This window comes from Dendrobates tinctorius, unplaced genomic scaffold, assembly GCF_039654945.1.
Source record: "Dendrobates tinctorius isolate UK_male_01 unplaced genomic scaffold, ASM3965494v1 ptg000064l, whole genome shotgun sequence".
Lineage (NCBI taxonomy): Eukaryota > Metazoa > Chordata > Amphibia > Anura > Dendrobatidae > Dendrobates > Dendrobates tinctorius.
Window position 1 is genome coordinate 2,728,977 of NW_027361732.1, and position 17,570 is coordinate 2,746,546.

The window sequence follows — 17,570 nt, forward strand, 5'->3', positions numbered from 1 at the left end:
ACCTTGTGACAGGTTTGCTTTAAGTAGGGGTTGTCCAAGTAGTGGACAAACCCGTTATTTTAGAGTAACTTACTGACAAGCTATTTTCTTTATCATGTGGAATTTATTAAAGGTGTTCTCCAGACTTGGAGTTCATGTCTTCAGTCACTCTATGTGATGAACCCACACCTCGCCACCCCACCTGACATCAATATTACGTCGGAGGGATCAAGCGGTACGGTCTCTGCACTTTCACCAATGTGCAGCTCCGCACCCTCTGGGGACACACAAGGACAGCTTGGGACAGTTTTACACAGACACATCCTGTCCACATGGCACCAAGGAGTGAGAAGGTGGCACAAGCAGCCATTGACGTGGCACCACACTCATAACCCCGACTAGCACTAGTGAAACAGAGCGCTGGCAGCCCGATAGGACTGCCACCAGTTCATTGTTAGATATAAGCCCGGTCCATTAATGGAATTATATTGGGCCAATTACTGGCTTTGTGAAGGGTTAATACTAAAATCAGAGCTTGAGTTTCACTTCTCCATTTCTCTGTAAGGTTTTGTTTCTCCGTTTTTGTTGTTGTAAGATAAATTTTTATAATTGGCATGGGCTGTCATGAAACCAGACTGTTCTCATCTGTATAAGATAAGGGAGGCGGGGGTGTAAAACTCTGAAGAATATGCCATTATACTACTTTCTACGCTATCTAGGTACGGACATATATGTAGTTTCCGGTTTTCTTGCAATATTATTGGCTTATAAAGTGAAATGATGCTATTGGTACTTGAGAACCTTGCATAATTAAGCAAAAGATTATAAAAGATGTGACTAAAATAAAGGGGCTTAGTGATCTGCCTCGATCCTCCTGTACAGAGACCCCAGTCTCCGTGTGGTCATTTGAGTTGCTAGCAACACTGGAATAATTTGGAAATCACTGGCTCAACCGTGAAGGGTTAATTTAGCCCTCCTAAAATAGCTACCTCGACAGCTTGATATTCGGCCGTTGGATGCGTGAGAGGTGTGGGGGCCAGCTATTTCCGGTTTCTTCCAACATGCTGTGCGGCGTGACCTCCCTTGGCAGAGAACCAAGGCAGACATCATAACATGTGCACTTCACCCCTTGGAAAGTAGCTCCCTACCACGCCCCCCCCCCCCCCCCCCCCCCCAGGATGGTCCTAGTGTCCCTCCCACTTGCTCTGCAATCTGAAACGCCAAAACCTATGATGCTTCATAACATCTCTATAGAATGTCATAGGGCAGCAGTTTTGGCGCCATGGATCCGGTCGGGCCCACATTACACTCAGAGACCAAACATGGCTTTGTTACCTGGCTTCTACTAGTTGTTCTGTGTATCTCCCCACCCAGTGGTGTTAGAACGGATTGAGACCCTGGAAGGCGTTCGGCACACTCCAAGAGTCTCGAAAAAGTGACCGGTGTGTGGCTAGGATGTACATAACTCCATATTCTCTTTAAATCTCATTCTGAAATCCTAACTGACTGGAGGAAGTTTGAATGAAGCAGTCACACAGCGTGGGCTCCACAGGTAGTCATCCTGTATGAGCCTGAATACTAGCTGGTGCGGCTGGACCACCTGCTGAGCCAGATGTCCTGTTACAGCCAGACATGCTGAAGAAGGATTGTAAGCTGCCATTAAATCCCCCCAAATTCTTCACACTCTATATTACTGCAGACTTGGAAATCATCAATGTGCATATTGCACACTGTCTTGATTGTCTGGCACAGGGGCTAGGGGCGGGCGGGCACAAGACCACAAGTATGTGTTTTTCATACGTACGCACACGTTAAGACTAGACAATCACTTGTATTGAGTGAGGCTGTGCATGTTTGGTCAGCATGTGACCGAATGTATGTAAATTGCATACTGATTGTGTCTGTAAAGCACTGTGGAATTAATGGCGCTATATAAGTGAGTAACCAGCACTGAGGAATCCTGACAGCATGCAGTACACATACTGTGAGCATTCACAAGCCTGCAGTGACAGACTAACTGAAAAACTTGAACTCCAAGCTTGGACAACCCCTTTAAATTAGTGAAAAATGATATTAGTGAATAGTAATACACCCACTAAACAGCCATAAAAGTACCAAACAGGAGCCATAACTGCCATACTATTATCCCTCGCGACTACGGATTGGCAAACATGTGGATGCTTGGGTCCAAGTCAATGGGAGTCCGAACAGCCGGCAGTTCCCACGCAGTGCTGTGTGTGACAGAGTGGGAAACAGCGACTGAATAGTTACTGAATGTAGAGTATCCTGGACTGCTGCAGGTTCCACGCTGTCACAGAGAGGGCAGCAAGTGAACCAGTGGCTGTGACCCGTGGTAACTAGGTTATTACTGGTCAGGCGCCAGCTGATGTTTACTACTGTCATCATCATGTGCCTGGTCTCGCTGATCGCAGCAGCTTTAATGCTATCCACAGGCGCCAGAGACCAAGAAGATGAACGTGGATTATTTGATTAATCTGTGAACGAGAGCTAGTGGGGGGGGAGAGTCTTTATTCAAATAAAAAAAAGTTTCAGTGTATTTATTTTTACTACTGGGTTATTAATATAGGTGTGACTGACACCTCTCCATTACTACCCCAAAACCAATTGCCCCAGCACCAGGGCAATAGAATTGCATGCTGTAGGATGATATTTGTAGGTTGGGAATGGCCAATAACCTTGGTCATTCCCAGCCTATATCAGCACGCAGCTGTCTACTTTCCCTTACCAGTTGGTCCTCACACCATTTTTTTTTATTTATTAGAGGTGCCATTCAGGTGGCTAGTTCAAACACTGTCCTCTGCGTGACAGAGTGTGAATCAGTAGCACTGTGACTTGCGGTGATTACAGTAAGGTTACCGCCAGTAAAAGACACTGTTTCCCACGCAGTCTCACAGCAGCTCTGAGCGGCGGTGACGTCAGTAAGGCTGCGAGAAGTTAACACAGTCTGAACGCTTGTTGATTGGCTGTGCTGAAGCCTTTCAGGTGCTAAGTGTCCGGTACGAACCTTGAACTTTACCATTTGGGTTCGCCCTACTATCGACCAATCAAAATCTGTCAAAAAGATAATGTGATACGGCGGTCTGTATCTACTTTTTCATGGAAGTCGTAAAAGTGTAAGATCCCTTTAAGGCTATGTGCACACGTTGCGGAATTGGCCGCAGAACTTTCCGCAACTCCCTGCCGCGGGAAATACGCTAGAATTCCGCATGTGTAATTCACACGTATTTCCCATGAAAAACTAGCGATTTGCAAGCGTAATTAGTTGCAGAATGCTAGCGTTTTCCAAGCGATCTGTAGCATCGCTTGGAAAACTGATTGACAGGTTGGTCACACTTGTCAAACATAGTGTTTGACAAGTGTGACCAACTTTTTACTGTTGAGGCTGCCTATGCAGCATCAGTAGTAAAAAGATATAAAGTTAAAAATAAATAAAAAAATAAAAAATCGTGTTTTTCTCACCTTCCGGCGTCCCTGGCAGCGTTCCCAGGCCTCAGCAATGCTCCCGGCATCTTCCAGTCCCAGAGATGCCTTGTGACAATGACCTTTGATGAAGGAGCGGTCTCGTGAGACCTATACGGTATTGCGAGACCGCTATGTCATCTCGGGTCATTGTCGCAAGGCATTAATGGGGCCGGAATGCCGGGAGCATCGCTGAGGCCTGGGGACGCTGCGTGGGACGCCGGAAGGTGAGAATAACACCATTTTTTATTTTAATTCTTTTTTTTTTTTACAGGGATATGGTACCCAGGGCCTTGTGGAGAGTCTCCTCTCCTCCAGACCGTGGGTACCATCCACACATTTTCCACTTACTTTGCGCATGGTGGCCATAGCCACATGCGGCAAGTAAGCGGAACAATGCATTGCTATGTGTGAGGAATTCCCGTGATTCCGCACAAAGAATGAGCATGCTGCGTATTTTTCCGCAATGCGATTTTGCCGCGGAAAAATAAGCAGCATTAGCTCAGCATGTGCGGAATGCCATTGAATTCGATGGGCTGCTTATTTTATGCGTTTTTGCAGCGAAAAAACACGGCAAAACCGCATAAAATCCACAGGAATTCTGGACGTGTGCACACAGCCTTACAGCTACAGAATGTCGTTAACACACCAGCCAACCATCTGGAAGAGATTTAATTTTCTCTGTCCTGCTTAGCACAATGGGGGGGGATGTTTATGTAGTGTATCCATACCCTCTAGAAAAATTCAATAAAATTTTAAATTGCTAACAGTATTTTAACAGGTCTGTAATAGTGACACGCTCTCTCATCACACAATAAAAGGATGTCACAAGTGGGTCATGTCCTCCTGGGAAATCTGGAATTAGAAGATCACTACATATTGTGAATTGCAGGTTTTCCATTTAGCCTGTGTGTGTTTCATATTAAATGGATTTAATTGCTGGAGAGGTTAACAACCTTTTCTATGCAGGTTAGAAACTTGCAGCTCCATCTCACAGCTGTTCCTGACCTGGTCATTTCCTTTCACTATAAAATCTGGCGAGACCTTCTCTTCCTTGGCAGTCAATTATACTTCCTAGCGCCTTGGAGGCGCTGTACAGAGTTGGAGATAGTTGCATGCTGTTTGTGGGTGTTTGCTTTCCTCACTGTCCTATTACCATTTGGTTTGTACATTATTACCCATCTTTATGTACCTTTATATCTTTGGTAAGTGTTTTGTATGTTGCCTTTTGTTATCCCTGCTTGTCTTACATGTTTATACACCAGCATATATGTCTCAGAACACCTTGAAGAGGGGTCAGCTTAGAGAAGAACATGAGAACAGTTAGGCTGGTGGACCAAACCTCATCACCTTCAGAGGTACCTTTTGGGAACAAGGATAGTTACCCCTTAATGACCAGAAGTGTTTTTGTATTTTCGTTTTTTGCTCCCCTTCTTACCAGAGACATAACGTTTTTATTTTTTTGGCCAAAATGGCCATGTGAGGGCCTGTTTTTTGTGGGACGAGTTGCACTTTTGAACACCACCATTGATTTTAACACATCGTGTACTGGAAAATGGGAAAAAATATTTCAAGTGCAGTGAAATTGCAAAAAAGTGCAATCCCAGAGTTGTTTTATTTTCTTACCATATTCACTAAATTATAAAACTGACCTGCCATTATGATTCTCCAGTTCATTAAGAATTCATAGACATCAAACGTGTAGGTTCGTTAAGTGGTGAAAAACTTTTCAAAGTTTGTTATTTAAAAAAAATGCGCCATTTTCCAATACGTGTAGCGTCTCCATTTTTCGTGATCTGGGGTTGGGTGAGGGCTTATATTTTGTGTGCCGAGATGTCATTTTTAAATATACTATTTTGGTGCAGATACGAGCTTTTGATCGCCCGTTATTACATTTAAATTCAATGTTGAGGCAACCAAAAAATGTAATTCTGTCATTTTGACTTTTCTTGTTACGCCGTTTAATGATCGTGTTAAATTTTTTTTATATTAATTGGGCGATTCTGAATGGGGCAATAGCAAATATGTGTATATTTGATTTTTTTTATTGTTCTATTTTGAAGGGGCAAAAGGGGGGTGATTTGAACTTTGATTAAAAAAAATGTTTTTAATACTTAAACTTTTTTTTTCACTTTTTGCATGCTTCAATAGCCTCCATGGGAGACTAGAAGCTGCAATATTTCAATTGCCTGTGCTACACACAGGTGATGATCAGATCGACTGTGTCTAGCAGAAATGCTCACTTGCTATGAGCGCCGACCACCAGGCAGCGCTCATAGCAATCTGGTTATGAGAACCATAGAGGTCTGCTGAAGACCTCTGGTGGTCATGCCGACCCATCGGTAACCCGCGATCATGTGACAGGGTCACTGATGGACGGGTTTAGTGACGCTCTTCCGGTAAGCGCGAGTTAAATGCCGCTTTTGACAGCCGCGGGTGGATCGTAGTTCCAACCACGGCTGTTGCGGGCACATATCAGCTGTCGTGTGCTCGGAAAGGTGCGGGCGCAGCGCGGAGCTCGCATCAAACAGGAGGAGTCCAAGATCTGTGTACTATGATGCCCAATGTTGGAAAGGGGTTAAGGACCCAGGTTGTCACGAATGTGTCAGGGGCTGCAGACCGTTGCACTGCATCTGGTCTACAGGTCTCAGCAGTTTGCTTTGTAGACTAGTGGCCACCTCTCCCCGCTGCTAATGGCCACACCTGGACCTGAGTGTTTATAACTCCCAACTATGTGTTGGGAGATGTGGGTGGTATTTCCTATTTGAACTTCTCTGTTGAAGCTTGGAGCTGTAGCAGTCTACTAGTGTCCTCTTGGAGTTTGGAGGGCATCGGCATTTCTCTCAGTATACTCAAGCTAAGTGTCCCCCTTGTTTCATTTATCCTTGCTGTCTTTAGTATTAGTTAGCACTCATCCTGTCTTTCCCAGTTCAGGGCTTATCACCAGGGTCACACTAAGAATAGATACCCTGCTCTGTGATAGGGACAGTAGGACAGACAGGGTGACATTAGATCTGTCTAGGGGTCTATACTTCCCCCTTCCCTAGTGCTTGGTTCCCCTTCCCTTATCCCTTTGTATTGCACTTAGTCTGTCCTACACTGTGCGTGACACAATCCTAGGGACAGTTCAGAGCCCCTTTCCCGAATCACGTACAGTAACAGCATCACAAGGGGTCTTCCAAGTTGTAAGCAAAGAAAGGGTTTAATATCAGACTAAAGCCTTACTCATACACGAAAACAGAGAACATTCAGAGATTTAAAAAGGAATACATATGACAATGAAATAGTACAGTTTAAATAGGATGTCCATTAAAGGACCATTCCAGCAATTTGTTTTTTTATTGTCCCCTCTGTTAGCAATCATTAATGTGTATGTAGAGAGCATATTAAAATACTCATACACCAGTCTGTCCTTCTGTTTGCAACAGGGCTGTGGAGTCGGTAAGCCAAACCTGCGACTCCGACTCCTCAATTTCCCTTACACCGACTCCGACTCCAGCTCGGACTCCACGATTCCGACTCCCACATATATTGCTTATATTTAAGTGAAAAATGTATTGTAGTACAATGTTAACATCAGACATTTAATCATTTTTATGATACAATAATCAAGATATTTAGATAGAACATAACATATATTTATTGGAATACAACTTTAGAACACAAAAAACTAATAAATTGTAAATATGTAATGCACCATGTAATATCGATATACATATATCTCGAAATACGGAATGACCGTTATGTATCTCAAGGTGGGTGGCCTTGAAATGGAGATTTGTGTGTGTGTTAATCAGCAGTGATACTGTTGAGGTGCTGGTTCAATGTGTCAGGAACTAGTTGCCTCCAAACCCACTCAGGGGTGTGTTTATTAACGCTATTGTAAAGTGTATATGTGTGTGAAGGACCTGTGATGAGGTCATAACCATGTGACCCCGGTGGGCGTGGCTACGGACCATATAAGGTGGCCAGGGTAGGTCACATGGGGTGAATGCAGGGACCCGATTGGTCCGTTTGGAAGGTCTCGTGTGGCTACCTTCCTGACAGCATGTGGACGCTGTGTTTAATGGCTGCAAGTGCCTGAGAGTTCCCTGGAGGGAATGAATGTCTGCGGTATGGAGAAGCAGCCATGAGAGAACCCTGACGGGGTGAGATATAACTGAGGCTGAAAAGCCTGCGTTTTGGACACTTAGAGTGAAGCTCTGTCATGGACGCTATGCCGTTTATATGAAGTTTTGTTGCTTCTATGGGTTTATGATGCCTAATAAACCACATGGACTGTTATGATTTGATGGAAAACCTGTGCCGGATCGGATTTATTAGCTGCCAAGCGACTGATCCCCTACTTAAATGACAGCGCTACCTCACAATGTATATATATATATCACTATGTAATAAACTATATGTGTCAAAAAACAGTTTTCAACAAAAACATACTAAATAACATTTGTGCAGTCTATGAATTTGTTCTAAGAAATAGAATTGCTTCTATCAGATTCTCCTTCATAGATGACCTCAAGTATGAACTAATAATTTTAAGGCTAGAGAACAACCTCTCTACACTTACTTGGGTTGGAGGCAAAGCTGTAACCACATGAGCAACATCTCTAACAATTTCCAGGTATAAAGAAATTGCCTCATGCACAGTCAGTTTTGATGAACGGTTGAATTTTTCTATTTCTTTGAGAGCAAGTGAAACATTTTGCTGAAATATGGTCTATCTGCTTGCTATAGGAGACGGAGAGAAATTTTTTCCTTGCGTCAATGCTTTGCCTGCTCCATGTCATCCAAATACTTGTCAAAGTCAAACTCCTCATCTGATGAGGCTGAAGATATGGCAGCAGTAGCACTGTCAGGACCCAAGTCCTCTAGCGCCTGGCAGTTCTCCTGTAGGCCACTCATCCTAACTGCTACCTCAGTCAGAGCTTCTTTTCCTTTAGTAAGCTGTTGATCATCAAGCAATATACGATGACTTGGGTCCACATAAACAGCTGCCAGAAAATTTTTATTTTCCAATAGCTGTGTCTCTCTCCGTTTCATTGAAGCAGAAATGCCTTCTGTGATTAAACCTCCTCTTTGGGACAGGCAAAATAGCAAGTTCTTCCACTCCCTTATGAAAATGCCAGGAGCTAAATCCTCAGCTTGTAATTTTTTAGTCACGGTAAATGGGTGATTAAACAATTCCTTCAATTCAGCCACCTGTGTCCATTGACCTTCATTTAGGTTTACCTGAGGGTTCGCCATATCTATAAGAAACGGTTTTAGTTCAAGCAATCAATCATTAAATAAGTGCTGCCCCACCGAGTGGCTTGATCGACAATTGCCCCTTTCCCAGCACGTCTCCAAGATGAAATCAATTTTAGGGGTTCTGGCGGCAATAACCAATTTCCTCACTTTTCCAATCAGATTTCCAGCATGTCCCTCTTGCAGACTCTTATTGCCAGCTGCAGCATGTGCACAACTTTCTCCAGCTCGGGGCCCAGGAATCGGATACTGTGCAAGGCAGGCACTCCTCCCCTTCCTCTCTCTGGTGAAGACGTCAGAAGACAGGACAGAGGAGGGGAGATTGCCCCCTGCAGTCTGGAGTCGATGCAGGATGGGAGAACTGCAGCATACAAGTGAGTTTTGATAGATGCGTGCCCCTGCTTCTGGGGGGGGGGGGGCAGCTGCCCCTCGCTGGCTACGGCCATGATTCACACACAGCGTTTTTGCGGATCCGTTTTTTGCAGTAAAATGCAGTGACTCTGGGCATCCCAGCAAAGTCAATGGGTTTCAAGTTATGACACTCAGACACATTGTTTTGTGAGGATCCGTTTTTGGGCTGAATGAGCATGTCAGTTTGTGAGGCGTTTTTCTAATCTGCTTTTGCTATTGAAAACATTACCTATGAGCGTTCAGGTGATGCGTTTTTTTAAAAAGCTGATCTGCTTTTACAGCTGAAAAACGTATCCTCAAAAAACGCAGCAAAAATGCTGTGTGAGAATGTAGCCTTAGATAAGGAATAGAACAGCCATTTATAGGACATTTCATTACTTTCCCAAATTCCTATGAAAAAAATATTCAGCACATTCTAGATTGAACTATTGTACCCAATTTATTATATATTTTAGGAGTCGGAGTCGGTCCATTTTATACCGACTCCGTCTCCACAGCCCTGGTTTGCAATGCCGCTGCGCTTATCTCTTCCATCCTGTGGCCACATTTGTGACCCCCTGTTTCTTTCTGAGTCTCAGACTTCCGTTCTGAAAATTATCTCTGGTCCACACAAAATGCAGTAACGTGATGAAGGAGAGGATCAGAGTGACGATGGAAATGACAGAAGATGGTGACAGGTAATTATTTTATTTCAACATGTTCACTACACACATTACAGAGGGGACAATAAAAAAAAACAATCCAGAGTGGTCCTTTACCTGTTTAACCCCTTAATGACCTTGTGATTTTCCATTTTTGACCATCAATCCCACAATTTTTTTTTTTTTCTATTTACCATGTTCACGGTCACGGAGATACCACAACAGAGTGGAGTCAGATGATAGCAGCAATCAGTGAGGCATACACCTGCTGTAGTTAGAACGCCATCCTATTAGCAGTTCTGGCTTTCATTGCTCTGTTGCTGCAAGCGTTAAACTGCTTAGTGGGTCTCCTGGAGTTCTCAGTCTTTACTGTATCAGCTGTTCTGAGATGTTACTTCCTAAAGGTTTAAAGGGAATCTGTCACCCCCTGGGACCTTTATTGGGCATACAGGTACAGTAATTGAAATGTTAAGACTAGACCTCCCTGTATGCCTCATATTAATTGTCTTATTGTTGAGAAAGGTTATATTCTTTCGTTATGCTAATGATTTCTTCCAGGCTCCGGGGCGTATGATGCCTGTAGGTCACTGGAGCGGAAGTCGCCGGCACCTGCGCAGAAAATCCCTGAATGCAGTGCCCATAAAAGGGAAAAAGAGGTATGGATTTTTAAGTGAGTGCAGGGCAAAGGACTCTGGCACCACAAGTGAAGTGTATTGGAGGGGGGCAGTATTATAATTTAGACAGGTGGCAGGGATTTCTGGAAGAATAAATTAGCATAAAGACAAAATATAAGATTTCTTAACAACCGTTAATGAGGCATACAGGGAGGACTAGTTTAACATTTATATTACCTGTATGCCCATAGTAATAGGTCATATACTTCCCGGCAGGTGACAGATTCCCTTTTAAGAACCACCTTATGGCTTCCTTTCTGGTCAGTGATAGTTTACCACTTCCTGGTCTGGCGTTTAAGAAGTTTGGTGTTTGTAGCAGGCGTTTGGAGACATTTTCAGGAGATTTCTGCATGGAATTGATTTGTGTGGCTTCCTCCCTATCCTCTCCCATTTGGATTGTCCCACCTACCCCACCCTTGTTTACCACAAGGTTGTTTTGTGAGTGTATTTGTATGATTGTAGTTTTCTTTTGTCTGCCTATTTACCCCTGGGTGTCTGATATGTGTCATCCTATACACTTCTGTCACATACTAACCTGAGTGGAGGAGGAAACAGATCAGTGTTAAGATAGGAGCATAGCAAAGTATGAGACCCTGGCGTCTACACCACCAGGAATAATCCAGGGGATAGGGATAGCCTAGGGTTCCCCGAGCTTGAGGGACAGGGTAGATGACCATTGTCCCTGGCAATAACTAGCAGTCGTCCTGCCCCTTTGCAGAAAAGCACCTCCTAACGTATGAGGTTTCCCCTACCATGCTTCACAGTTGGGTCAGTGTTTTTGGGGTTGCACTCATCCTTCTTCTTTCTCCTACCACGGCGAGTGGAATTGATACCAAAAAGTTCTATTTTGGTCTCATCTGACCTCAAGACCTTCTCCCATGCCTCCACTAGATCATCCAGATGGTCATTGGCAAACTTCAAACAGACCTGGATATGTACTGGCATGAGCTGTGGGGGATCTTGCGTGCCCTGCAGGATTTTAATCCATGACGGTGTAGTGTGTTACCAATGGCAATGTTTGAGACTATGGTCCCAGCTATCTTCAGGTCATTGTCAAGGTCCTTCTGCGTAATTCTGGGCTGATTCCTGACCTTTCTCAGAATCATCCCTACCCCACGAAGCGAGATCTTGCATGGAGCCCCAGACAGAGAAAGACTGACAGTCATGTTGTGTTTCTTCCATTTTCTAATAATTGTGCCAACCAGTGTTGCCTTCTCACAAAGTTGGTTGCCTACTGTCCTGTAGTCCATCCCAGCCTTGTGCAGGTCTACAATTTTGCCCCTGGTGTCCTTAGACAGTTCTTTGGTCTTGGCCATGGTTGAGAGGTTGGAGTGCGTTTGATTGAGCGTGTGGACAGGTGTCTTTTATACAGATAACAAGCTCATACAGGTACAATTAATGCAGAGAACGAGTGCAGAGTAAGAGGGCTTCTTAGAAAAAAAAAACAGGTCTGTGAGAGCCAGAACTCTTGATGGTTGGTAAGTGATCAAATACTTATTTCATGCAATAAAAGGCAATTTAATTATTTAAAAATCATAAAATGTGATTTTCTGGGGAGGATTCTTAGATTCTGTCTCTCATTGTTGAAGTGTATCTATTATAAAAATTACAGACCTCTCCATTCTTTGTAGGTGGGAAACCTTGCAAAACTGGCAGTGAATTAAATACTTATTTTTCCTACTGTACACTTTTTTTTTTTCATTTAAGTGGTGAAAAAAAATTCCAAAATTTGTAAGAATACATTTTTTTTGCTTATGTGGCCAACTGCCAAGACCTGTAGCTTTTTCATTTTTCAGGATCTGGGGCTGGTTGAGGGCTTACTTTTTGCAGATTGAAGCTGATGTTTCTATGGATTTTTTTTTTTTTTAATTGTTGTATTTATAATGGAGCAAAAGAGGGTGATATAATTTGAACTTGTGTTATTTTTTATATTTTTAAGACCTTTTTTTCCACAATTTTTGCTGACTTTAAGGCTATGTGCACACGCTGCGGATTGGTCTGCGGATTTTTCCGCGCGGATTTTGCAAAATCCGCAAGTAAATCCGCAGGTCAAAAAACCTGCGGTTTATCTGCGGATTAGCCTGCGGTTTTGCCCTGCGGTTTTTCATCTCTACAATGGAGGAGATGGCAAACCACAGCGGAATCTGCAGAAAAGAATGACATGTCAATTCTTTCTGCGGATTGGAAACAGCAGCAAAAACTGCACGGAAAATTCCGCACCGTCTGCACTGCAGTTTCCATTTTCCATAGGATATAATGGTACTGTACAACGCAGCTAATTCTGCTGCGGATCCGCAGGGCCAAAACCGCTGCGGATCCGCAGCAGAATCCGCAGCGTGTGCACATACCCTAATAGTCCCCTTAGGGGACGCTTGTCCAATCATCAGTACAACGGCCACAAATACAAAAAGGAGAAAAATAACCAGCTCACCTGCAGCAGCATGTGGCGTATAGAAACACGGAACCCATGTAGTCTCACATGCAGTAATCAAAAAAGTAGGTGTTGTTCCAGCTTCTTATAAAATTCAACATTATCAAAATTAAAAAAAGATGAGACATGATTGTAACATGATAAATGGCTACGCGTTTCAAACGCAGTTTTCCTTTCTCAAGCTACGTATAGCTTGAGAAAGGACTCTGTGCTCGAAATGCGTAGAAAATTATCATGTTACATCAGATCTGTTATCTATTCTATTATTTCTAAACACTGTTTTTCGGTGATTCCTTTGTATCCCCGTTCATACTGCACCCACACACACAAATGATACACCAATTGAAAGGTAAACTTGCCCCCTTCAGCAAGAAAACAGCCAAACAAACCACTCATCCACAATTTGATCACAAAATACAGTTTAAACATTAATTTTCATAAACCTACAGCAAGGAAAAATGACCTGTAGGTGGCACCACAGTACCCCAAAGCACACTACCAACATATTTGTAAACATGCACTGCTTTTTCTCTGATTATTTCGCCCCACATACACATGATACACCAACATGCTCCCTTCAGCAAGAAAATAGACAAACAAACCACACATTCACAATTGTATCACTAAATACAATTTAAACATTCATTTTCATAAACCTGCAGAAAGACAATGACCTGCAGGTGGCACCTAAACCAGAAAACATTTTTTAGCCTCTACTTATCAAACCAATTTATTGTATTACCAATCTACATAAAAATACCTGTCTGTGTTCATCAGCTCATGAAATACATTTACATTTGACCAGCTTGCTTTTTCTGAAATTGCCTACACCCCCGACGACCAATGTGCGAAAATTTTGCACGGACCAAGCTAGTCTTTTTTAATTTTGATAAATAAAATTGAATTTCATAAGAAGCTGCAACAACACCTATTTTTTTTGAGTACTACAGCCACGAGCCTGCATTCACAGCAGATTCAAAATGATAGGCAGGGAGGTCTTCTGCAACGCCTCGGCTGTCATGACAACCCATCGGCATCCCTGCTACATGATCGTAGGGTGCTGATGGATGTGTGATACGCATGTTAAATCATTAGCTTCAGGACTGGTGTGGTTCCTTCAATGTCATCGCTATGTCTTATGAAGTCACGTGACATTGTTACCACTACTGTTCCACTGCTTTTTCATGAGTAGTTATCCCATACTGCAGGTGCAAAATATCACAAAGAAAAAAAAATACATATAAAAAAGGGAAACAAACATACTACAGAAGGGAAATGTAATTCTTCTACACAAGCAAAGCATTTACATTAATGGTTCAAAAAAAAAAAAAAAAAAAAACATTTTTATTTCAATAGTCTTACCTTTAGCTAAAATGAAGGTAGTCCAAGAGCATTTCAGAATGTAAAGTTTGTTGCTATCCGCAGTGGCCCTGTGTGACGAATAATATGTGAACATCACATATATCACTAGTAGAATAAACCAAAACAATAAAAGTGCCTGAAAAGATCACAATTTACATTTACCTGCAATCCAAACCTTTGTAACACAATTATGTTTCTTTTGCAGCTAACAATTTACAATAGTTGCATTAAAAAAAGGGTCATACACTAAAGTCAGAAGGTGGTTGATAATTGAACTATTAAAGGGAGTCTCACCCACACAAAGTGCAAATTCAGCTACTTAAACATTTATATGTGGGACTTAGTGCCTACAAAAATCGTACCAGTACATGTGCTGCAGCTGCAGATAAATTCACTTTTAATCCATATGCCAATGAGGGAGGTGAATCAGTGAACCTTTGGGTGGTCAATGGCTTGGTGCACCATTACACCCTCTGACTTCTATTTCAATCACTGTCCCCGATTGTGATACAAATGGGATATGCATGAGTGAGAGACTGGTATAGATAGGCATCCAGTCAATAAGGTAGTGATTGCAGTACATTGAAACATCCATTTGGATACTATGGATTGTGACCGGAATCTGAACTTTTCCTACCATGAGGAGAGCACACACTGAGGAATGTGAAAAGCAACCACCTGCTCAGGCATTGTTGTGGGAGTTGGAAGGGAGGAATGTGAGAACCAAACCAACTGAGATAAAGGAGGAATGTGAAAAAAAACAAGTTACTGCGCATGACAGCGCGTGATCAAGGTGAAACCTGATTCACTGCGCATGTCAGTGCGTGATCATTCCAATTAAGATTATAAAAAGTACTGACCTCCTCAGCGGGTAGGGACTTTCCAGACGATTCAAGTGGACGCACTTAGTCTGTGATGCTGACCGAGGAAAACCCCTTCCCGCTGATCGAGGTCCCCCGATGTGAAGGGTGATGCTACAATAATTCGGTAATTATTATTGATGCTGAAATCTTTCATGTCATAACTGTCGTTTTTAAATCAATGAGACTATTCATGTGCTATGTAAAACAAAATGATTGCTTGCTAAAATAAAAGATTGTCAATAATCTTTGCCTGGTTGGGATGCCAGTGAGCGCTACGTAAGTTAAGGTAAATAACCTAATTTGGGAGAAAATTTAGCAAGACATAAATTGGCGTAGTCGGCAGGATTTTTCAAATTTCAGGCTTTTGAGTAAAAAGATTTTTGTAGTTGTAACTAGGAAGGTTTTTGGTATGTTCTATAGTCTGGAGAAGTGATAATTGTAAAGTTGTGATAGGTTGCGTCTATTTGGCAGAAAGCCAATTTTGGAAAATCCTAAATAACTTTTTGCCTGAATATAATTTTGAAATTCTATTTTTGTCAAAATACGGAATATTAGTTAAGGTTTCTTTGTGCAAAAAATCAGCATTTGGCATTTTGCCAAATTTTTGTTACAATGTTCAGGCGAAGTAATAAAGAAAAGTTGAGGAAAAACCGGAGGTTCCTGGCTGGACCGAAGCTCTGTATGATATAATAGCGCATGAATTGGGGAGTAGTGGACTTGCAGAGGCATAGGATAATAAGCTCAAGGGCTCAGAGCCCCATGATGTTGTTAGTGTACTCATGGGGATCCCTGCAAAGGCAGGTGATGCAGTTAACCCCTCGATGTTGTTAAGTTACTCGAGGGTGTCCCTGCAAAGGCAGGTGATGCAGTTAACCCCTCGATGTTGTTAAGTTACTCGAGGGTGTCCCTGCAAAGGCAGGTGATGCAGTTAACCCACTGATGTTGTTGATGTACTCAGGGGTGTCCCTGCTAAGGCAGGTGATGTAGTGTCTTTAGGACGGCGCATGTGGATTCTGCTCAGTGCTTACCGTGTTATGCATGACCGGAAGATTAACATGCAGGAGAAATGCTCTCAGTTAAAACAAAAGATAACAGAAGTAGGAGGGCAGAAAGTGGTGTTAGAATGTAACACCTGGTTGTAAAAAGACAAGTGAGAACATTATCAAAATGTAGCTGGAAAAAAAACTGCAGTAAAAGTTCCTGGAATACTGGAAAAGAAAATGGAAAAGCAGTCAATATGCTGAATTATATGGGGGGTTTTTTGGCTTTGAAACATGAACAAGTTTCAGAATGTTATCTGTACACTGATTCATGGTCAGTGGCTAATGGATTAGCTACTTGGATCATGGGATAAAAAAACATGATTGACAGATACATGGAAAAGAGGTGTGGGCTAAGGAGATTTGGCAGAGTATTGAGGAAATAATTCAGGTTACTAAAAGTGCTGTTTTTTATGTTGATGCACATGTCCCTGTTGACTCATTAGAATGTTTGTTTCATTCCCAAGCAGATGAGGCAGCCTCCATCTGTCACAGATACTAAGTCTGATAAGGAGAAAGAAACATGGTTGCAAGGTACAGTCGTTTTGGGGTGCACCAAAAAGTGGACATTTGGGAGAAAAAGCCACTTACAGGTGGGCACAGGAGAGAGGAGTGCTCTTAACTCTAGATATAATTAAAAAAGTCATTGCACAATGTCCCGTATTCACAAAGAAGAGAAGTACCACACACTGTTATGGGACACATAGGAAGGGGACAATTACCCGCCCAGATTTGGCAGATGGACTTTGTGGGGCCACTCCCCGAGAGTAGACAATGTAAATATATTTGTACAGCTGCAGATACATATTCAGGACTGATGGTGGGCTTTCCGTGTAAAGCAGCCACCCAATGGAGCACAGAGCGGACCTTAGAGATAATAACACAATATTATGGGGTCCCCTTACAAATTCAAACTGATAATGGATGTCATTTCACTGGAGATGCCATTAAAAAATATGCTCAGGACAACAATATACAATGGGTATATCATATACCTTACTATCCACAAGCAGCAGGTTTGGTGGAAAGAATGAATGGATTATTAAAATCCACATTGAGAAAACTTAATCAATCTGATACACAGTATGGACAATGGAGAGACAATTTGAGTGAGGCTTTACAGATAATTAACAACAGGCCAATTACTGATTCCATGATACCATTGATGAGAATGCTGACACCCAATCTTACCATACACGAAACTCATATTGTACATACAATTACTTGGTGGAAGATGAATCAAGAGGCTAAAATTCCTGAAAGAGCAACTCCCCTATCTGCAGGATTGGATCTCAGTGCAATAGAAGTGACTATTGTACCTCCAGGTAAGATGGTTCCTATACTAACAGGATTAGGATGTCAAATGCCTAAAGGACATTATGGTCAGTTGGCAACTCGGTCTAGTTTTGCTTTAAAAGGGGCCATAGTGGTGGGAGGAGTCATAG

The 17,570-nt window shown here is 42.5% G+C and overlaps 1 protein-coding gene across 2 annotated transcripts in view; it reads right to left on the minus strand.

Annotated features, from left to right (window-relative positions):
* RB1 (RB transcriptional corepressor 1) overlaps positions 1-17,570 on the minus strand; it is a 383,417-nt gene that overhangs the window by 299,975 nt on the left and 65,872 nt on the right. For both annotated transcript variants that reach the window (XM_073580241.1, XM_073580240.1), the window contains exon 6: positions 14,223-14,290. In XM_073580241.1, the coding sequence (XP_073436342.1) occupies positions 14,223-14,290 (68 nt within the window). The remainder of the gene's footprint in view (positions 1-14,222; positions 14,291-17,570) is intronic.